Source organism: Ipomoea nil, unplaced genomic scaffold, assembly GCF_001879475.1.
Source record: "Ipomoea nil cultivar Tokyo-kokei standard unplaced genomic scaffold, Asagao_1.1 scaffold2480, whole genome shotgun sequence".
Taxonomy (NCBI): Eukaryota; Viridiplantae; Streptophyta; class Magnoliopsida; order Solanales; family Convolvulaceae; genus Ipomoea; species Ipomoea nil.
The window spans coordinates 5963186-5987500 of NW_017618908.1; the positions used below are offsets into that span (position 1 = coordinate 5963186).

Sequence of the window (24315 nt, forward strand, 5' to 3'; positions counted from 1 at the left end):
GGATATGTAGTTTTTTAAAATTTACTTTCATTGGTTTGAGTTTCATAGAAAGTTACCAATGTCTTGGAATTGTTGGTTTCTGAAAAAAACTATGCACTTGCCCCATCATAAGGGGTTTCCACAATGCTTGCTTACTCATCAAATTCCATGCATGTCTTGTCATATTGCTTTTATAACTGTTCCTTCTTTGCTTTTTTGCTCTTGATATTGTCACTATTGGTAAAAAAACTATATTCAGAGTGATAGCCTTATAAGATTTATGTCGCGTTGTGGAAATCTTGTAGGCCATCACCCAGAAGAGAAGCTAAGCATTTTTGTTGGTGGACATTATTGTAACTGGAGGAAAGGATGGAGTTGCAGACTTGCAGTTGCGTCGTGGGAGAGACTTGTTTCCCACTTCAAAAGCTAAGCAGTAAGTTTTCTTTGGCGGAAATTGTTGCTCAAGTTCCATCTTTCTTCCCTCTCCAGATTCATTTTGTCGGGTACTGTTTATGTTTTAATGTTTTATCCTTTTCATTCTTGTCCATTGATGCATAAAACATGATTTTTTTCTCAAAATATTCTCAGGCAGCTAGCAGCCTAGCAATAGGGCAGTATTCCCATGAATAGATTCCTTTCTTACTTTGGTTTATGTGTTTTGGCAACTTGGCCAAATCTTTACCCTTTAGGGAGGGCTAAGGTTGAGTTTTCTAGATATGTATTTGATGAAAGTTGGGAATATGATATTAAAACATACTAGTTTATTGTACTAAGTTGTCTAAGTTTAGTTATTCAGATTGTACACTTGTACTACTAATAAGAAAAGAAAACTCTCACCCTGAACAAAGCTCAGTTGATTGACCAATCTAAAGTAAAGTTACTAGACTACATTGCTCGTAGTCCCAATGTACAATTACTATAAGAAACTCAAGACCGCTGAAATACATCTCGTGATTTACTTCTTCACCAAAACTCTAGACAAAAGTAGGTACAAATTTTCGGATTTAGTGATGCACTTGTTTGTTTGATTAAGATAAAGTGATAAACTAAATATCAACCATTTAGATCCAATTAGCATATTCGATTGAGCCCAATATTGTTATTTATTGTCACTACCTCCCCGTGTCAAGATTGGGTAATTTGCGCACTTGCTGCCTTCCTTGGATGTGGTAGCCGTTTCTCAGGCTCCCTCTCCGGAATCGAACCCTAATTCTCCGTCATCCATGGAGGGATACCTCGCATAGCTAGTTAGTAGACTGAGGTCTCGTTCGTTAATGGAATTAACCAGACAAATCACTCCACCAACTAAGAACGGCCATGCACCACCACTCATAGAATCTCGAAAGAGCTCTCAGTCGGTCAATCCTTACTATGGCCCTGTTTGGTAAAATATTAGCCTATCAGCCAATTTTGACTTATTTGACTACTATTAATTGTTTGATTTGGTTAAAAAAATCAACTCCAAAATGCTAAAATTCAAAAAGCTGCTCAAAGCAGCCTTTTCAATTAACTTTTTGACAAAAAAAATTATACCAAACAGCTATCAGCTAACACGTAATTTACCAAACACCTTTCTACAATCAACTAATATTATCAATTAGTTATACCGTCTAATTAATCCAATCAACTAACAGTCATTTACCAAATTCCTTTTCATGTTTTGGGTATAGTCAGTGGAGTTTGCTCACCTCTTGGGCTGTGTTATAATGGTTGATTAGGAATGTGAGATATTGTTCTTGGAATAATATCTTTTAGTGACAAAAGGGTGTGAATTTGTTTATGAATCTAAACAGTACATTCACTACCCAAAAAAAAAAAAAAAAAAAGTGATGATAGGACCATTAAAGAATAAAAAAAAGGGCCAAAAAGGGTAACATAGCTAGAGTGCAGCTTCATTTTCAGGTACCCAATTACTCACTCTCTACATAGTAAAATGTGCTTAGGAATGGCATCAATTCTCCACCATACACTAATCTTTCACATTTTGGGATGTCATTTCACCAATAAAAACCCATACAACAATAATTATGCCCATAATTCCACAACTAATATCAACTTTTGTCATTAACCAAATATCCAATGGGACCAATGAAAGTGCTACAACAGTGTGGGTATAGTTCCAACCTCATCCATGTTTAGTCATGGGGCAACTTGGTCTAAAGATTCTTTGGAAATTATATATTGAAAAAATAATGAATATTCTATATTATTATTTTACAACTTTTAGCTGGTGCTCATCATATTCTTTGTAGTGACACCCATTACAAAAATCCAAGCTTAATTGAATTGCTCAACACCAATTTAATATAGTATATACTACCAATAATGTATTGTAATTATTTCTATCTTTTGCTAAGGATTAAATTTTGTATGGTTGATAAAGTCAACTTTCTTTTTTATGATCAAAATGTTTTCTAAACTACTAATGTGCTATACCCTAACGCTTGGTTTTAGTTCAGTTAATATCGAAGACTAATCAAGTTTTATGTTTTTAGAAATTAAAATTTGTATATCATTAGAATAGTTGTTCTTGTGAAAAATAAGAATAAATCTCATTCATCCATGAAAAAAAAAAAATCGATAAAGATTTTGACTTTAAAAAAAAGTAGTGGATTTATGTAAATGTGTAGAAGTTTGAATGAATAAATCATGAGTATTCACCTAGGATAATGTTATGTGTTGGACTTCTGGATCTTAAAAATATGCATGTTTAGTAAGGCCAAATTGATATAGGTTTGGACTAAAATGTGGATTCTCACAAAATGATGCGAGTTTATCTCAAACTTATGCATGACACATTTTTTAAAAACTCTTGCAAATTTTACAAAACAATACACTTAATGTTATTTTTCTTCCCGATAGTGCAATGAAAGTTATACATATTTATAAATATATTATCGCAATTTTTTTTTATTTATTTAAATATTTTTTTTGTTCAAAGTTTTGTAACAAAAGAACAAGATTTATTCTTATTTCTCACATGAAAATCTATTCTCATTTTATTTTGATTCTATGTATATATGTGTAGTTTTATACTTTTACTGTAAGCTTAAGCTTTAAGTTGAGATTAAAAAAATACATCATTTAATTTAGTACGTGACAAAATAATATTTTCATGTATTGTTTAACCGATCAAAAAAAGAATTGATAATGAAGTAAACCTGAACCAATCAGCTTCTAAACATTACTCGTCTCCAAATATAACACTATTAATTTTTTTCTTCACAAATAAAGATTCATTACTTGGATACGAAAATATTATTTTCTTTTTTCATGTAGCTAGTAAGTAAGGCATCAAATTTTTTTTTTTTTTTTGAATGCTATCGACTCAATGCATCAAAGTTAAATAGCTAGTAAAATTAGTGGTTAAAGTCTAAATATTTATACAAAGGGATCCAATCCCAAACAAAAAAAAAAAAAAAGAAATTACAGAAGTGAAAAATCGTCAGACAGTCTATATCCACGCGCAACAAAGACGCGTGAGACTCACGAGCAAGTCACGGAGCAGACAAGTGCGCGCTGTACTTTAAACGCCAGGCATCAACCACTGCGGTTTTCCTAACTGCTCCCCATATTCCACGCGCCGTGTGGACGCGTGACCATGCGCCCAGTAAGCGTGCAAGATTTCAGAGTACAACCAAGAAAAGCCTCCAACCTGCAAACATCACATAGGTGGAGCTTTCGTTTCTTACCATTTTTTTTTTTCTTTCTTTCTCTTCTTCTCTGCATTCATCATTAACCAACGAACAAAACCCACCGCTCTCTTCGTTTTCTCTCCTCCCTGAAAACCCTAATTTTCTCTCCCCCGGTTTTTGTCTCTCCTCGTCTCGCAGGTATTTTCTCGTCTGTGTTGCTTTGACGTCATGTATCGTGTGTATACCGTGGCTAATATATCGACATTTATACGCAGAATGTCTTTAGTTTCAGATCTGCTGCTGGGATTTTTGTATCTTGATGTTTTGTTGGGTATATTGTGATAAAGTTTGGATTTTTACGTAGGTAGAATATGCACCTCGTAGTTATGGAGGTGTCCTTGATTGTGATGATTGGAGTACGGAGTTTGTTGTGTGTGCTTTGCTTGGGTTGTTCATGGAATTTGGATAGGAAATTGTAGAATGTGGGGGTTGCTCTAAATGCCAAATGTGGGTCTATGGGTCTGTGCTGCTGTCTTTTGGTCTTTTCTTGTAGGTTTCTATACTTTACAGTTGGTTGGTTCATTGAATTTTCCAGCTTGAAGCCAAGTGTCATTCCTGATTGGTTTAACTGGTATATAACCAGTGCATGTAGGGATGAATGTATTTGTGTTGATATGTTCTACCTATTACCTTGGGATGGGGGTCTTTTTCTCTTTGGAGGGAATTTTTAGTGTTTGTTTGTTTGTTTTAGCCAATTAGCAAGTAGTTTGGCAATTTTGCTGAATCTCTGTGCAATTTTTTGTTTTATTTTATTTTATCTTTTTTTGGTGAACATGAGCCTTTTGTAGTTACAGGCAGAAAAACCGGGGGGATGGGGGAGGGGGGCATGAAGAAATTCCAAATTTGTAGCAGTTGTTGTTAATGTGTTGAAACAGGTTGCTCCAAATAAAGTTCCATCTTCACTAGTCATGTTGTTTGGAGCTGGGCATTGGATTCAGATATAGCGGAATGCGTCTGACACAATTGAATCAAAATTTAACCATAACTTAAATTTAGACTTTTTACATCAAATCTAACTTTATTATTTTTAATGTCTTTTGGAAATTCATTTGAGGTGCCATTGTGGGACATGGCCACATGTCTCTCTCATTCAATTCATATAAGCTCAATGCAAAATAACTTTAATCTCCTAGTAAGAGTCTGGAAAAAAGCATCTTTATCATTCTACTTCATATTTGTTATTCCTATTTACACCAGTTCTGCATTATATATGTTATTGGAGGTGATTTTATTGAAATGTTATGGTTTCACTTGATATAAAATGTATGCATTACTTGAAACTTCACAATTTGAAATTATGGCAATTGTATTGTATTGAATTATATTATCAAACAGACAAACACTCAAACTTGATGATCACATTGTATGGGAAATCTTTTGCTATTAGTGCAAACTGTTTGAAAATTTCAAATAAGTGGCATAGTAAGTATTTATGTCTATACATTGAGCTACCCAATTTGCAAATATAATGATATGCTGCATAAACATTTGACTTTTGCAGGGAGGGTTTGATTGGCATTTTTAGCTGCTTTTCTCAACATGGATCTGGAAGATAGGTTTCTTGTTAAAGGTGAGATATTCCCTCATATTCTTGTAGTTTGGAAGTTATATACGTTTCTCTTGATTTGGCATTGGTAGTATCCCCTGCTTTCTGAACTATAACCTTAAAAATTGAAGAAAAAAAAACTACTTTTCTGATTATGGATTTCCTTGAGCCACATTATATATGCATTTTGGCCCCTGATAAAATTTGTGTTTGGGTTGTCTAGGTTCCTCCTTAATGTCCTTATGACTTATGAGGAACTTGTGGCTTTTGAGTTTGATATATTGCTTTTTCTTGAAAAGAAAAAAAAAATCATATACATTCTTCTTTCTGCCTTTTCTCCAATTATTTTCCCTTCTTTGTTATGGCAGGATTCCTTGACCAATCTTAGCCTGGGCTTACTAGTACTGCTAATGTGCTTACTTTGCCACGGGAAGGTGGGAACCAAGACTCTTGGCTCCTATTCTGTTGCCTCCCTTGTTTCATAATTTTTTCAACCATAAACTTGAAGAAAATTTGTTTATTTTTTAAAAATATTAAATTTGCTTAAATTGTCAGTGAGAATTGATCTTTGTGTTTTTGACATAAAACTAGGACCAGGAAGATTTCTTCCTCTCTCAGCCAATACTACTATACTAGCTTGAAATGGTGCTTCTCAAGCTCCTTTTATTTTATTTTTTGGTGTGCTGATGGGGGGATCCCTAATATAGGTTATGATGGCCATGCAAAGTTTTTCTTAGAGTGTCTGCTAGGCAGTCTTTACGTATGTGTAAAATGATAAATTTCAAGGTTTATCCATGGGTGATAAAGAAGTGTTTGAATGTAAGACTTGATAAATTTCATTTTTAACGCTAGACCAAACTCCTTTTCTTTTCTCCGTACTTGGAAGTGTTTCAAATAGCGTTTTGCTTTCTTAACTGTTGTTTTATGTTCTTAATTATCCATTCTTTTTTATTACTTGTAATACAAGGTTAGCCTATGCCTTCCTTGAAAGTTTAAATATATCAGAATATTTCTCATATACAAATATAAGCTTTCATGACCTTCATCCCCATTATAGTTTGAGTTTCTTTGAAATGATTAATTATCAAACCTTTAAAGCCATGTAAAGGCAAATATTACCTCTTAAACCAGAATGCAGGATCATAGTTTAAGAGTTTCCTTTATAAAGTTGAAGCAGGTGCAGTAGTTTTCATAGGCTTGAATTGATTAAGAAAGCTGTTGATTACATTAATCTTGGGATGGTGAAGTTTTAACTGCTCATTAATTTTGTTTGTAAAGGTGGAGAAAAGATATAAATTGCCAAACGAGTGATGGCACTCATGCTCCATATCTCTTTTAGCGAAATAATCCGAGGACACTTGTTTCATGTGAAATGCATTTAACATAGTTTATCCTCATCTGCTTTATTTGGAGGTTTGCAATGTGAATGCTCCCAAACGTATGTTTTGAGTTCAAATTTTGAGGATCACATCTATTTTATCTTAGCCTCTTAGATGTAAACATAACTAAGAGAAAAAAGATGGCTGCCATAAATTTTGAGATTTATTGAATTGATTTCCTAGTACTGCTTTAGTTATTGGACTATTGACTTTAGAAATGTACTGGGAGTGTTTTCTTGTATGCAATAAATGCAAAAAATTAGTGGCAGTGATTACCTTTTACTCCCTCTGTCCCATTTTATCTGTCCTACTTACTATTCATTGGTCAAACCAACTCTTTCTTGTTTCTTTATTTTCTTTAGTATTTTTTTCTTATTTTGAAATTTGATTTTTTGTGTTTAATAGTACTTTTAGTGTAGTTTCTAAATATGTAAATTTTGTATACTAATACTGAACTTAATATTATGAAAAATTGAATTAAAAATAACTTTTGTCAAGCCTCATTAACCGAACCAGACACATAAAATGGGACGGAGGGAGTATTTTGTTGAGGTTATTTGATCATACCTTTACCCCTTTAGGCTTTGGTAGATCACATTTTGTAGTAATTCAGCCCGGTATGTTATCTGCATACAATTTAGTGCATCCAAGTTTATAAGGATTTATGTCCTTAACACAAAGCTGAAAGGTTGTAAGCATTATTTTACAGTACATTATATAAGACAAGTACTACAAAGTTGTTTTCTGTGAACCTCTAGGGCCATTGGTATTTCTATATCTGTCGCTATTTGTTCTGATTTAGGTTTGGACAATCTACTTGTATTCATTATTCTCAGTTAATCCTCTTTGGGCCTGCCATTTAGATCATAAGCACAGTTTTTAACTTTTTTTATAAACCCTAATGTGTGGCCAAAGTTTTTGCTATGCCATCTTGTGATTACAAAACCTCTTATCGATTGCGCAATTTACAATGTTGCTGTCAACACTTGTATGTTCGCTTTGTGTCTGGATCTATTTAATGTATAGCCTACTACAGAGATCTTATGCTTGGATCAAGATGTTGGATTCAACGATTCAAAATCTGTTGTTCTTCAACTCTTTTGGGATCATCAAATTTTAGAGAAAGTACCTTTGAGAGTTTAGTGAATTCATCTATATCAGGTAATTCTGTTCTGAGGCGTTTCCACTTTGAAAGAGTATACTAAATGAAATAGCAGCTTATGTATTAAGCTTTCTGAATCGAAAGAAGTGCTTGCTGGTTTCACTTTAATTATCACAACCCCCTTAAGCTTCGTACTTGTTTTTGTGTTATTTTTGTTATTAAAAATTGTATCTTTGCTCGTCATTTCCTGATTATTAAGTGATTCCATATGTTATTTTATTTTCCATCCCCTTTTGTCTAATTTTGGTGGTCACTTTTCACTTCTCAGTAGCCAACATAAATTAACTTCTAGAAGAAGTATTTTAAAATTTATGTTTTTGATTATTTAGGCAAATAGAACTTTGTGTTAGCCGGTAGGAAAACCTAATCTTTGGTTATAATTTTTCCGTTGTAGAATTTCTGAAAATAATTCAGACTTATATCTCTAATCCAAATCTTCGGCTTTGGTGGGGACTCTTGCATGTATGTATTTCAGAAAATATTTCCCCATCTCACTTTAAGTGAGGCACAACTGGAAGCTCCACTATTTGCTTTATTTTTCTCTTTTAAATCTTGTTTAACCCTTTTTTTCATCAATCATTCGTTTACGCACTTTATGCAGAAAAAAAGAAATAAATGAGTTGGCCAAAGGAATACTTTAGGAAGTGATGTAACATACTTTTGTTTGGATCTTGCACCACTTATTAACTATTCACAGAATCTGATTTTGGGTGCCAACAAGTTGTACAAATATTCTGCATGTGATGTGAAAATTCCATTGCATATCAGAACATTATCTTCAATGAAATTGCTATAAATAGGTGGTATGGAATACACTTTGATATCCAAGACTATCTGTGACATCTTTTATTTCGGTTTCAGGTATTCAAAGTCTTTCTTCCAGTGTCCAGAGCACTCCAGAGAAAAATGGAAATTCAGATGATTCATCCAGAAGTCCAGATTCACTCCAAAAATCCCTGAACTCCACTATAGTGAAAGATCTTTCTCATCTAAGCTTCAATAAGGAAAAGAAGAAATTGGCTTCATCAACGTTCAAAATGATCGAGCATCCAGCAAAGGCAAGCAAGAAAATGTTGAAGGGTCAGGAGCTAAAAAGGCCGTCTTCTAGCCCCAGAGATCATCATCCTTCAAGAAAGCAGCAAAGGAAGGGCGAAAATCCTGTCCGAATACCTCCAGCCGCTGGCAATTGTGCAGATGTTAAATGTTCAAATTCATGGATCTGTAAAAACTCTGCTTGCCGAGCAACTATTTCAATGGATGACACATTCTGTAAGAGATGCTCGTGCTGCATCTGCCACTTGTTCGATGATAACAAGGACCCAAGTCTTTGGTTGGAATGCACATCAGAGTCTGGTCAAGGAGAATCCTGTGGCTTAACTTGCCATATTGAGTGTGCTCTCCAGCGAGGAAAGGTAGGGGTTGTTGAGCTTGGACAACTTATGCAGCTGGATGGGAGCTACTGCTGTGCTTCGTGTGGCAAAGTTTCAGGAATACTAAGGTAAATCCTTTACCTACAACCAGCTTGGTTGGCGTGAGTGGCCGGTGCACTACTGCACTCTCATCCCTTAAGAAAGGTCGGGAGTTCGAGCCCCTTCTCATATGGAAAACCAATCTGGCCAGCACTTTGCCTCTTAATTGGGCTGGCCCGGTGCGAATGGGGATTAGTCTGAGAAGGTACCTCCTACAGTTAGGGCCTGCTCAGGACACCTCATGGCCTGACAAAAAAAAAGATCCTTTACCTACAATCACTTTTCAACACCTGTGTCCTGTTTTCTCCCCTGCTGTCCACCTCTCCTCCTTCAACCCATAGGCAAACCAGGAAAAACTTCTGGGCACAATGACACATGACTACATGAATCTTCATTGTGTCCTGTGAACCTCTGCACTAAAGAGGGGATGGGGGATGAATGGGGCTGTATACACTACTCTTCCCCGGAAGAATAATATTTGACTGCAATACTCTCTTTTCTCATATAACTTTGCCCCTCTAGAATTGATTTTTGTAAGATTGATTGTGCAAGTTATTCCTTTTCTTCATATGGTGATGGCCAGAAACTGATGCCCAATTATTAGTACATGGGTTTAAATTGAATTGTTTGGCATCGTGTGTTGAATGTTGGAATTCTAGCTTTTTTGTTTTTAGCTGGTTTTGAGTCCTTTTCCTGTTATTACCGAATTTCTGCAGATACTGGAAGAAACAACTTAGCATAGCAAAAGATGCTCGTCGTGTTGATATCCTGTGTTACAGAATATACTTGAGTTACAGACTCCTAGATGGAACTTCCAGATTTAAAGAACTACATGAAATCATTATAGAAGCCAAAGCCAAATTGGAAACGGAGGTGGGTCCGTTGGGCGGAGTTTCAGCAAATATGGCTCGAGGCATTGTTAGCAGGCTTTCTGTTGCGGGTGATGTGCAGTCTCTCTGCTCTCGTGCTATTGAGAAAGCCGATGAATGGCTTGACACAAAGTCGAGCGTTGTCCCTAATTGCAGAGGTACTAGAGATTTTCTATATTATGATATACAACAATGTTGAAAAAATCGCTAGGCACCCTCTAGGCGCCTGGGGACCGCCTAGAGCTCCTAGGAGGCCGACCACCTAGCGCTAATTGGCGCCTAGGCGCGATTTTTGCAACACTGATATACAATGAATTACCGTGAAGACCATTTTTCATTGTCTTTTTGTTTTTTTTGCACTTTTTCTAGAGGGTTCACTGCCAGCAGCCTGCAAATTCCTTTTTGAGGAAGTGACGTCTTCTTCAGTGGTGATTGTATTGATAGAGCTGTCGAGTTCATCATCGGAACGTGTCCAAGGCTACAAGCTTTGGTACTGTCGGGCTAGGGAAGATACTCACGCAAAAGAGCCCGTTTGTGTCTTTCCCAGGAATCAGCGAAGGGTTTTGATATCGAATTTGAAGCCTTGCACGGAATACTCCTTCAGGATTGTCTCCTACACGGATTCCAGCGACTTGGGACATTCCGAGGCTAAATGCTTTACAAAGAGCGTCGAGATAATTCACAGAAATTTGAGCTCGATAGCTGGAAATCATGGGAAGGATAGCCTAGATACTGGAAGTGGAAAGGAAGACGACCACGAGGCTACAACGAGAATTGAGTCGGATTCTGGGTTTAAGGTTCGAGATCTTGGGAAGATCTTAAGACTGGCGTGGGCTCAACAGCAAGGCTGTTTAGATGGGTTCTGTGGAGTAGAAATACGAAAGTGCTGTGAAGCGTGTAATATAGTCAAACCCGAGAGTGTACAACAAGACCACCATAAACCCTCTGCATCTCGCCAGCTCGACTTAAACGTGGCTTCAGTTCCCGATTTGAACGAAGAGTTAATCCTTCCCATCGATTCCTCTCGAGACGAAGATAACGACGAGTGCACTCTGAGGCAAACGGTCGAGGCAGACGATGCCGTCTCCCACGACAATCTATGCAACAATGGAAGCGGTGACTCCCAAAACTGGATCCATCCACAGACCGGAGAAGCAACAGCCGTCGACTCTAAGGTGGCAGCGTCTCGAAAGAGAGCCGCTAGCAACTACGCTGACCCACACGACTCCGACAGCACTCTCATGAACGGATCGCCTATCCAACTCCACAACGCTTCGGGGTGCTTGGATGACACCTTCGAATACTGTGTGAAGATCATTCGCTGGCTCGAATGCGAGGGCCACATCAACAAGGACTTCAGATTACAACTGCTCACCTGGTTTAGCCTGAGATCAACGGAACAGGAACGCAGGGTGGTTAGTACGTTTATACAAACACTAATTGACGATCCAAGTAGCTTAGCCGGACAACTGGTTGATTCGTTTTCTGACATCGTATCTTCTAAGAGGCCTCGCAATGGGTTTTGCAGTATGCTTTGGCATTAAGGTTGGAGAAACAGCTACTTAATTTAACCCTGATTTTGATCATATCATCTCAGATTGATTCCATTGCTCATTCTCTGTACAGGCAAACATTTAATTTTTTGTCAAGTTGCTAGTTGAAGTAATTCATTGGTATAGTGGACAAGCCTGTGCCTGTCCAGCTAAAAAACATTCTGGGTATTTGTGTAGGCAGATCTTCTATGACTTCCTCACTGAGGGAAAAGAGTTCAGATTCAAGAAAAAACTTACATTGTAGAAAACAATTTTTCTTGTTTTTAGAGGCAGCATTTATTGGCTCAGCCAAAACTAATATTACTTTGTGCATTTGGCAAGACAATACTTGAATTTATGTTATAAATCTTTGGAAGTCTTATGTTTATTCTCTGCATTTGCAATTCTTCCTGGATCCTGCTTTTTTGTAGTTGTGTAATTCCTAATTCTTGTCTACAAAAAGTAAAATTTTCTTGACCCGATGGTCCCACATCTTAGCGTGATTGGATAGTGGGGGTAATTATAGTGACTTAACCGTCCATTGGTTGTGTAATTCTGTTTCTATAATTGAATGAAGCTTCAAATATCTAAAGAAATATTAAGTAAAGAAAAACTCACAAAATAACATCTAAAATACTTAAAATTGATATTTTATTATCATTTACCATTCATACACACAAGAATTTCTTGTCCCCCTTTTATAATCATTTACTATTCCTATCCTGACCGGCCGGTGACACCACTTACTCAGGTTAATCTCCATTTGAAGTAGAAGTAGAGTCTAGAAATTATGGATATAGATTCGTGCGCACCATGCAAGGTAGGCACGCGCTCACAGCATCTAGAAATTATGGATATAGATGGACACGTGCTCAGCATAACAATTGGGTTTTCCATACGAAAGGGGGTTTGAACTCTTGTCCTCTCATCCTCTCATAATCATAAGAGATAAGAGTGCTCGACCACTCACGCCAACCAAGCTGATTTCCTTATTCAGACTCATTGTATCCTTATAAATACATCTCTTCATCATGTACTTTATATCATCAATGGATTGATCAATAATACCAAACGATCCATGGTTACAAACCCTACCAAAAAAAAAAAACCACCGTCGGCCAGTGACACAACCTCCTCTTCTCTCATCCTTCGATATTGTCTATCCAACCACAACCCTGATAAATACCGCTCATCATCTCAATAGATAAGTTGAAGGCACATTTCTGTGTCCGACTTCATTTATTAAGGCTCCGGATGAGTGTCCCGTTGTACCCATACTCTGGATGAGTGTTCCGTTGTAGTTGCACTTCAGGTGAGCGCTCCGTTATAGTTGCGCTCCGGATGAGTTTCCGTTGTAGCTGCGCTCCCGATGAGTGTTCTGTTAAAGTCAATCCTACAATCGAAAATTTGGTCGGTCAGGATTCTTTTATTTTATTCGTGATAAAGTAGCATTAAAGGAATTACAAGAAAACTACATCTCTACAAAAAGACCAACTGGCAAGCATCTTCACCAAATTACCCACGGCAAGGCTAAATGATCTTAAGGGACAAACTCAAAGTTCTTTATTATAGGGAATATTAAGGGACAAACTCAAACTCTTTGTATTTTTTTTTTTTTCAATTATGGTGGTCGTTGGCTCATTGCTATATGCAACCGCCACCCTTTTTTTACTCCGAGGCTCAAACTTCAAACCTCCCACATAAGGAATCAATTGAATACCAATGGACCACAAGCCACTTGGTGAGTATTTTTGTTTTTGTTTTGTTTTTTTGTTTTTTTTTTTTTATTTTTTTTTTTTTGTTTTTTTTTTTTAATTACATGAGTTTTTTCTTTATTATTTTTAATTTTATTTTTTGTTTAAAAAAATAAATATGCAACTTCATTTTTTAAATTTAATATACTCCGTATAATTTTAATAATATATTTTATTTGAATTGAAATTTTATAATTATAAATTTATTTTAATTTTTACATGTTTAATTTAAATATAATAAAAATAATAATTGTAATTATAATTTTTATAATGAATAAATAAAGAAATAATTATATATCAGTATGTTGGTTTTGTGTAGATGGAGTTGTATAATATTGCACTATTCCTTGTATACTAACTAGGTGGTGATCAGCTATCTCAGATGACAACATATATAGTTAAGCATCTGATATGATTATAAAACTTTTGAAAGAAACTTTAATAATATTCAAGATGTTGATGATCCACAACAAACAAAGAATTACTTTTTCCAATACAAGATTAAAGAAACATTTTACATAAAACAAAGCAACCTTGAGAAGGTCATCAGATCATCATTATTTTTTGTTGCTTATTTTATTTATTACTTCAGTTGTGTGGTTCATGGCTGTCTAACTGGCCATCTTAATTTAACCAGGTCTTTACACATTCACTTAATTAAATGCATAATACTTCTTAATTTAGGCAATGGATTTTAGAGGGATTTCCATGGAGGAATGTAAACCCTATGACCATAGTAGTAGAATTGATATATATGGTGAGGCCATGTTTAATTAGAGTTTAGACCTGATTGAAAATCAAAACTTAGTACAAGACTACAAGTTTCTGTGCATTGATGATGGCTTGTCCAAATGGCTAAGTGAAATAAAATTAGGGGTTTGAGTTTTACCGAATTTGAAAGTAATTTTATGTGAAGTAGTATTTCTAGATTTTATGTTGGTGGTGGTAGTGGTTGCGGTGGTGGTGTGGCGGCGGCGGCAGTAGTGGTGGTGATGGTGGTAGTGAGGTGGTGGTGGTATGATGTTGAAGATGTTGGTGGTGGTGTGATGTTGGTGTAAAAGTTGGAAAATGACTTCCCCCAAAAAAGGGGAAGTCTTTTTCTCCAAAATAAGCCTATTTTCCAAAGTCAACGGAAAATGATTTCCGTTGACTTGATTTTCCAGGCACATCCAAACAATGGAAACTTGGAAAATGATTTCCAGAACTCATTTTCCAGGTTTCCAAACACACCCTAAGTGGAAAAGTACTTGAATTGTTAGAGCATGAGGAGGGGTTCAAACACACACATATGCAGCAACACTCTTGAAAAAAAAAATCCTGACAGGCTCAACCAAGATTCTACTGAATTAAACTCGTTTTGTGAGATGTTGAAACCAATTAATATAATATCCCAAAAAAATTATATATTCAAGGTTGTTTTTTTTTTTGAAGGTTGTTATTCTTATTTGAGTTAATTCCAGTCGGGGTCTCTTGTTTTTTGTAATAATTCTAAATTTAGTCTCAAATTATCGTTTTTGTTTTATCCCCAAACTATCATATTTTGAACACTTTTGGTATTTTAGATGACTTTTCCGGTTTACCCTATTTTAGGCAAATGTATTTTCGTCTCTTCAATTCCTTTTTTAATTATTTTCCAATGAGTTAATTCTAGCGAAGGTCCCTTGTCTTTGGTGGCGATTCTAAATTTAGTCACAAACAATCGTATTTGTCATTTAACACTCAAGGCTGTCATATTCTGGACACTTTTGGTCCTTCCGATGATTTTTTTTTTCTGGTGGAACCCTATTTCAGGAAAAAGTATTTTGGTTCTTCTTCTTCTTGGCGACCGGGTGGCGACATCCTAAGCTTTCAAACTAAGTTGCAAAATGATTCTCCCGCACCAAGAGGTCCTCACGTACTTGGTATCGTCATTGATGAAGGACGATTTGGGGTCGAGTTGAAGGAGATGGTGCAATCCACGGTTGAAGAGACGAAAATCGAAAGAAAAAACCCGGTGCAGAAAACCAAAAAAAAAAATTGAAAATATAAAAATCTCCTTATCTAAAATAAGATTTCACTAGAAAAAGTCATCAAAATGACCATAAATGTCCAAAATATGATAATATGGGTTGTTAAATGGCAAAAATAATTATATGAGACTAAATTTAAAATTTCTACCAAAGACAAAGACCAATTAACTCATTGGAAAAAAAAAAATTCACCAAAAAAAATCGGAAGAATCAAAAGTGTTCAAATTATAATAGTTTAAGCTATGTTAAATAACAAAAATAACAATCTTGAACTGAATTTAAAATTGTCACTAAAACAAAGGACCTCCGCTAAAACTAACTCTTCTTATTTCTTCTTCTCAAAAGGTTGAGTCCCCAACCCCGGCCTGACAAAGTATCTGGGAGGATGAAAATCATGATATGTAACTCAACTGAGCCACAGAGGTTAGACCTTTGCTCACTGCACACAAGAAGTCCCTTCACTTTAAGAGATTACTCCCACGCTGTAGCTGGTGAGACTTGATCTTTGGTCATTCTTTCCAAATTTCACCTATAAGAGCGGACAACTCTTCTTATTTCTTTAAAGTATGGTAGTTGAACTTATCTTTTAGCCTTTAAATTCTAGGCATAAATTGAATGATGTAAGGCTTTATAAATTTAATTGACTTTAATACACAACCAACAATCAGTTGAAAGAAGATACAACTTGGGTGGACCACCTCCACGAGACCTTGCTAGCGTTTTGTTGTTATCCTTTTGTAGGCAGTAACTATCACCATTTATTGTCATAACAGCATTGAAATCTGCATTTGATCTTCTAGAAAGCATATGTAACAAGCAATTCAGAGATTCAAAAATTAGTTTGATAATTATAAAATTTTAAAGTTTAATTTTTTGTAAGAAATGTCTATTAGTTTTCTTGGTTTGAACTAGTCAATTATGATTAACTTAGCTTGATTTATCTTTATTGATCATTTATTGACTAAAATCATAAGTCGAGTTTCACCTAAGAACACTTTCAGGTAGCTTAAATCAAACATATGCTACTACCAAGACTATGTGATCATTTGGAAGGTTGTGAGTTCGAGCCTCAACGGAGGCGTTATTGGCTCTTTGTGTTTCAGTAGGTTGAGAAAATATATGAACAGATACTACATTGTAATAGAGTCAGTAGCATTCAAAAAAAAAAAAAAAAAAGAGTAAAAGACATTTTCAGTCCTAGACTTATAGTGGCATGGACAATTTTAGTCCTTCTTAAAAAAATCAGACAATTTGTGGACACTCTTATTGTGACGAGGACAATTTTGGTCCTCCGTCAATATCCTTGTTAGATTGACCGTTAGAGAGGGTGATATGATGATTAAGGGAATATCTTTATTATTAGAACTGAATTATTATCTTTACTATTAGAATTGATTTATTTCCTATAGAGATAGCAAATAATTAGGGTAAGGAGCTTTAATGATTCTCCTTTCCTTTTTATGTTTTAGTTAGTCTTTCTTTCCTTTTTATGTTTTACTAGTCTTTGTAACCCTCTTATATAAAGGGGATTTTCATTCTAATAAAATAACAAGCAAGAAAGAAGTTAAGTTAAAATCAAGAGGTGGGAAAACTCTCAAAACGTTCCTATTATCTTTGTCCCATAAAATTATCTCTCAACATAGACATCCCCAATAACCCTAATCGCCCTTTGACGCGTGCTTTCGCCCGAGAACATAACATTTTGGTTCCGTTGCCGGGCGTCAATATGGGCGATATCAAGAAACTCCAGGACGAGGTCCGAGCTATCCAGGCATCCATCGAAAAGCTGGAACTCCTTCCTCCAGCTGTGGACTCTCTAGCCGAAACAGTAGCCAATCTCTCCCAGATGGTGCACTCTCTCTTCACATCGCAGGCCACCACTTTCACAACTGTGACAGCCTCTCATGGCAACCAAGCCACTCCGGAGACCGCACTGCCGCAGCCAGCTGCTCCCAGTCCTGCTACACGATTCACCAGATTGGAGTTTCCCACTTTTGATGGCAAATGGGACCCTCTTGTTTGGCTTCATCGCTGTGAGTTGTTCTTTGATAAATCACCACATTCTGATCATGAGAAGGTTACCACAGCAGCGTATTATCTGTTCGATAGCGCCCAACTGTGGTACAAACGTCGCATGCAGGATGGTCAATAATTTTCTTGGAATCAATTCAAAGATGCATGCACCCTCCGTTTTGGACCACTCCGGAGCATCAACCCGTTAGGTGAACTGGCAAACCTCAAACAACATGGTCGGGATTTAGACGAATTCATAGATGATTTCCATACCCTCCTTGCTAGAGCTGACAACGTCCTTTATTCTCAACAAGTCAATCTGTTCACAACCGGCCTTGATGAGGTTCTACGTATAGATGTTGAAAGGATGCGGCCAATTTCTCTTGATGAGGCCATTAACATAACACGAGATTATGCTCGTAAAGGCCTCTTGCTTCACAATGCACCTCCCCGGCAAACTTTCCCATCCCAAACACCCCCTAGTTGCGCCATAACAGTGCACCAACAGCCACAATCACGCCCTCAGTTCCATAAACTCTCCCCGACAGAAATGATAGAGCGCCAAAAGCGAGGCCTCTGCTATAATTGTGATGAACCATGGGTAAAGGGCCATCGTTGCAAACAACAACTATACATGCTTGGCCTTAATGGCGAAGGGGACGATGAGCCAATTGACGCGACACCCCAGACTAATCCATTACCACTTTTCTAGATTTCAAGCTTGAGGACAAGCTTGATGTCCAAGAGGGGAGTAATGATATGATGATTAAGGGAATATCTTTATTATTAGAACTGAATTATTATATTTACTATTAGAATTGATTTATTTCCTATAGAGAAAGCAAATAATTAGGGTAAGGAGCTTTAATGATTCTCCTTTCCTTTTTATGTTTTAGTTAGTCTTCCTTTCCTTTTTATGTTTTACTAGTCTTTGTAACCCTCTTATATAAAAGGGATTTTCATTCTAATAAAATAACAAGCAAGAAAGAAGTTAAGTTAAAATCAAAAGGTAGGAAAACTCTCAAAACGTTCCTATTATCTTTGTCCCATAAAATTATCTCTCAACATAGACATCCCCAATAACCCTAATCGCCCTTTGACACGTGCTTTCGCCCGAGAACATAACAGAGGGGGTAATATTGTCTTTTCTGCATACCTCATCCATTTTAATGCCTCAATGTTCTTCTGTTCTTCATTGGACAGTCATGATTGGAGCGTTTACTGACTGTGGGGATCCATACGAGGCTCTGGTTCTCTTTGATCAGATGAGAGAGGAAAGAGTTTTTCCTGATAAAGTTGCCATGGTAAACGTTGTAAACGCGTGTGCAAAATTAGGGGCAATGCAGAAAGCAAGGCTTATCCATGAATATGTTCTGAGAAACAATTTCACACTGAATGTGATACTGGGAACAACCATGATTGATATGTACGCTAAGAGTGGAAACCTTGATTCTGCAAGGGAGATATTTGATTGTATGAGAGTAAACAATGCTATAACTTTTTTTTTTTTGACTAACATTCAACTATTCAAGTTTCACAATGGCACAGCCCACATTTGCAGACAGAACACAGACATTAACACCGGACTCGAGAGGAAGAAACAATTCTACATTTAAAATGTAAGTACTGTATGTAATAGCGGCTTAATAAGTATTGACATCTCCAGGCTGGAATGAAGAACAGAAGCACACTGAGGTATTACAATGGAAGAGGTATGCAAAGACAAAATTACCCCCTCTCTAACGATCAATCTAACAGGAATATTGACGGAGGACCAAAATTGTCCTCATCACAATAAGAGTGTTCACAAATTGTCTGATTTTTTAAAGAAGGACTAAAATTGTCCGTGCCACTATAAGTCTAGGACCAAAAATCTCTTTTACTCAAAAAAAAAAAAAAAAACATATGCTACTATATATCTTGTGTATATGAAGAATAGTTCAATGTTCCCATACATTAAAAAATAAATATGCCGATATGAATATTTATCAATTGCACTTCAATAAGATATTTTGGTGTCAAAATATAGGATACCTTTCATACTTAAAGATATATAAGAAAAATATATTGTTCAAGTGGGACATAGAATGCTATGTTACATTATTGGACGACGAGCTGATGCCAAAAACTCAAAATAGAGGGGCAACTTATATCTTGGACCAGGGTTCACATAACATTATAGAGAATGGATTAAAATGACGTCGTTTTTATATTTAAATTTTAATAGGTTTTGTAGTTTTTCGTTTATCATGTTTCAACATAAATTTTAATTTCTATGTACATAATCAATATTCTTAAAGTACAAAATTTCATAATACGAGATACAAAAATTCACAACACAAGACACATACACATGTTATATATTTATTTATTCTCAAATCTGATTTATATAGATAATATATATATATATATATATATATATATATATATATATATATATATATATATATGTCCTATAGGTATATAATTTCATAATAAAAGATACGGAGTATAAATTTGTAACATAAGACACACAATATATTGTGTGTTACACAACTACTAATCTATTTCAGGTACAGAATCTATCCATACGGTTAAGGTACATAATTGCATAACATGAGACACAGAAACGCATACCACAAGATACATTCACATGTTTTGTATTTATTTAGTTCAGGTACAGAATCAATATTCTTAAGGTACAAAATTGCATAACATATATAAGACACAAAAACGCATAATAAAAGACACAAAAACGCATAGCACAAGACACAAAAGTGCATGTTATATTTATTTTATTTCATGTACAGAATCCATATGCTTAAGGTAGAGAATTGCATATCATGAGACAAAGAAACGCATAACACAAGACACATACACATGCTTTATAGTTAAAAAAAAAAAAAAAAAATCTTGTAACGTGAATTGAACAATAAACGATTGCCGTCAAAAGTATTTTAGTCTTTATTCACTTCTTTCCTTTCAATTCCCCACAATTCTATTCTTGCATACTTAACAATAGAATTTGAATTCCCGCCTCATTTTTTTTCACGCAATTACAATTCCTTTCCCTCCTAATTTAATCATTCCAACCAAATCTCATGTAAAAATGTGGGAGTAGAATTTGAGAGTATACATAATAGAACTCATAATATAATGAGTAATACTATATCTACTTTCACTTTTTATTATTGGTTGACATGACATGTTCTAATTGATTCAAAAAGTGATGCAACATAATTTTTTTTCTTATTGTATAATTTGAATATGTAACGAGAGTTTTATTAATCATTTTCCTAATATAATAATAAATTGATTGAAAATGGAAAAACTCATTATTAATAAAAAAAAAAAATTATTTGAACTCCTTGATTCTACTCCCAAATTTTATTCATTTACTTAAATAGTTAAATTTTTAATGTAGATATTTTTCTTGATAATCACATAATAAAAAATACTCTATAATTTATCAATAATTAAGACGTTATAAAGTAAAAGTGAAAAAATAGATATTAGGAATCGATGTAGGAAAACTCCAATATTAAATAGATTTGGAAATGTTGATATGATAGCTTGCATTCATGCATGTAATGTACACATCAAGAAGTCAATGATGTGTTCCTAGCTAGCTGCTAGCTATGAATAGGAACCGACTTTTGAATGAGCATACCTGCCCAGTGATACTCCCATTAAAGCAACCATAAAAGCTTTAGATAAACCCAATATTGATTTTTGTTAGGCTATCCTTGAAGGAAAAAAAAAAAAAAAAAAAAAAAAAAAAAACCTTTTAGGCTATCTTCATTAGTGATCTTTTTATGATTTTGTAGTTGAGGTGAAAGTGAGAGATCAGAGAAAAAAAAATTATATTACTGTAAATATAAGTTTTGTGTGAGACTCAGTTTTGTGTGAGACTCATTATTGCAGGTAAAAAATAAAAGTTACTCTATCTGAAGAAGATGCGTTGATTACACGTGTTGTACCAAGTAGATGCGTGTACTATATGTGTCAGCTGGGTGCATAACAATAACAATAATTTTAATTTTTTTTTTCCTCCCTCCTCTCTTACATTACATCTAAAAATTTGCAAAAAAACTAACATTGATGAATTTGCTCTTAGGTTTTTTTTATGACTTTTTGATGAGCTGAGGTTGAAGAAAAGGATTTGCAGGAGAAGAAAAAAATGAGCATAGTTGGTGCGTGTTTCGCGCACCAGTAGCACTTGATGGGCACCCTCCTTTTTTTTTATTTCTATTTTTTTTGACAAAAGACCACAATAACTTCTTTAACTTTATTGAAATTTTTCTAATATTACATGTATTTATATTTTTTACTCCATACTTAAATAGTTTGATCTGATTCATTTAGAAAATGTACAGGTCATAATTTTTTTTTAACAAAAAAATTATGACATATAGCTAGAATTTTATTCGTAAATTTATCATTTTTCATGCTTTTAAAGTGGGTTCTCTCGAACTGAAAAATGTCAATTTCTTCCACTTATGTCTTGTCCCCTTCTCAATTACTTCTCTTCACACTTCCCCACCTTCCTCAGCTTTTAGGCTTTAATGCATATAGTTCAAAGAATATTTCACTAAATGTAGTTGTGATTTAATCGCAGAAATTACTGAAATAAAATATTATTTGTATGTACAATTTTAGGATTTCAATATATATGATATACATCAACACCGATATCAATAATATTAGTTACAATTATGATGAGTTGTTTCCAAACTAGTGTTGAATAATATACTAGTATGAATAGTATATATATATATATATATATATATATATATATATATATATATATATATATATATATATATATAGGGGCGGAGCCAGTATGGGGCAGTGGGGGCAGCTGCCCCCCCTCCCCCCACCCCACCCCACCCCTATATTATCCTTGTATGTATATATGTATATATAGAACAGGTTTTAAGTATTAGTATAATAAAACACAAGAATTTAAACAAGTGTTGCTTCGGTTCGGTTGGTTGGGCGTGTGTTTGGCCTTTGGTAAGGTCTAGGGTTTGAATCTTGTTGTGCTTAAATAAGTTTTATGACTTTTTATTATTAATTGTTAGGCTATTGCTTCAACACAATTTCATATATATAAAATGAGATGTGTACTTTATAATTTATTTTATATTCTAATTATTTTATCAAATTAATTATGTTTCATATTTTATTATAAATATTTTTATAAAGTTTTGATATGGTTTATTTTTTACTTATATCCAAAAATATTTATAATTATACTTTTAAGTGTTTCATTTTTGTAAAAACTATCTTTTTTTGTTGTAATGTTCTGCCCCCACTGACAAAATTTCCTGGCTCCGCCACTGTATATATATATATATATGTTGTATTGAGTATTATTGGCACTAGTGTTTATAGTGCTTACTAATATATATATATATATATATATATATATATATATATATATATATATATATATATATATATTCGTTATATTTGATATTTTCAGTATAGTAGAAAATTACAAAATTTTACATGCAAATTTATACACACGCTTAGATTGTTTCACAATTTTCTATATTATATGATTACTTGTAGATTGGCGGGCATAATAATAATAATAATAATAATAATAATAATAATAATAATAATAATAATAATAATAATAATAATAATAATAATAATAATAATAATAATAATAATAACAATAACAATAACAATAATAAACCTCTGTAAATTTGTATATAAATATTAATTTTTACACGTACATTGCGCAATTGATTTAATGTCCAATGTTTGTATAGTATTTAAATAAGTAATTTAAAGTATATCCGTGCAAGATTATATAGGAGAAGTTCATTATAGTTGGCATTGAAATTAATGTTTGCACTTTTCTAAAAATAATTATCTAAATACTTATTGTAGTTGGTATGATACTAGATAGCAGATACTACTTTTGGTTGAATTACTCTAAGTTTTGTTAATTCGCTTTTGGATAGGTTTGTCATTGTCTTCGTCTTCATTGCTTGCCCGCTTCTTTTTGTTGGTAGTGTCTCATGTGCAATTGGGTTACTGGTGCTAGTTTGCAAAAAGAACATATTTGAAACTAAAATAGGTCAACAATATTATTGTTATTTTTGGGTGATTGATATTTCAGTTTTGTAATTATATTGGATTTTAAAGGTATTGACTTTGTTGTATGAGTTGCAAACATGAATAACGTGAGAAGAATGAGTATGCATTAAATTACTTGCACAAATTGAATGCTGAAAATATACCAAAAGAAGTGATAGAGAATGGGCAAAATCATATTATTGACGTATTTCTTTCACTAATATTTAGGAGAGTGCTAAGCAAAAGGGAGCCAATGAGCACACTACCTTCAATCTGATTCGCCTAACAAAAAAAAAAAAAAAACACTTGAAGGCTCGACAAATTCACCAACTCTAGAGGAATCAATCCTAAAATCTGGTTTGTATAAAGCTGCAATTGTACTAAACTTTTTGCATTTGACAGTTCAGAGGGAGATTGAACCAGAAACATTGTTGTTACTACATAGGAGACCCACCACTTATCGTGATAGAATTAGTTAAAGAGGCAAGCAGTACATGCTAATTAAATGTCTTAGGATGAATCAAAGATCATGGTTGGTGAGGCTCAACCAATTGCTGTCACTCCCTCATTCTAACGTTTACTTCAATAATACTCCACAAGGTTCATCAAGTCACAAAAGATGTTGGCCAATTAGATGCAGTTGGTGACTTCAGCATCAAAGAATCAATTTCAAGCTGGAATGAGTTTGACAATGACGTCAGTTCCGGTGAAATAAGTATTCTTGTTCTACATAATGTTGGCTTTGTTGCTATGTGACAATCTGTATGTGGATTAAAGTCAGGTTTATGCAGCAAAATCTTCATAAAATCATAAAATTATAAAATCATGAAATTTTT

At 34.5% G+C, this 24315-nt stretch overlaps 1 protein-coding gene across 9 annotated transcripts; it reads left to right on the top strand.

The window, feature by feature from the left end:
* Positions 1 to 12019, top strand: LOC109153230 (VIN3-like protein 1). 9 transcript variants are annotated; one of them, XM_019301080.1, is made up of 7 exons: positions 3440 to 3812; positions 5176 to 5244; positions 5589 to 5654; positions 7636 to 7760; positions 8623 to 9259; positions 9947 to 10257; positions 10469 to 12019. In XM_019301080.1, exons 4-7 carry the CDS (start codon positions 7643 to 7645, stop codon positions 11641 to 11643), a joined length of 2241 nt encoding a protein of 746 aa, XP_019156625.1. In that variant the 5' UTR covers positions 3440 to 3812; positions 5176 to 5244; positions 5589 to 5654; positions 7636 to 7642; the 3' UTR covers positions 11644 to 12019. The 9 variants fall into 9 exon arrangements, with proteins under 9 accessions (XP_019156627.1, XP_019156631.1, XP_019156625.1 ...); XM_019301078.1 differs by lacking the exon at positions 3440 to 3812 and having other exon boundaries at positions 5150 to 5244; positions 8617 to 9259; XM_019301082.1 differs by lacking the exons at positions 3440 to 3812; positions 5589 to 5654; positions 7636 to 7760 and adding an exon at positions 1 to 412 and having other exon boundaries at positions 8617 to 9259.
* The last annotated feature ends 12296 nt before the right edge of the window (positions 12020 to 24315 follow it).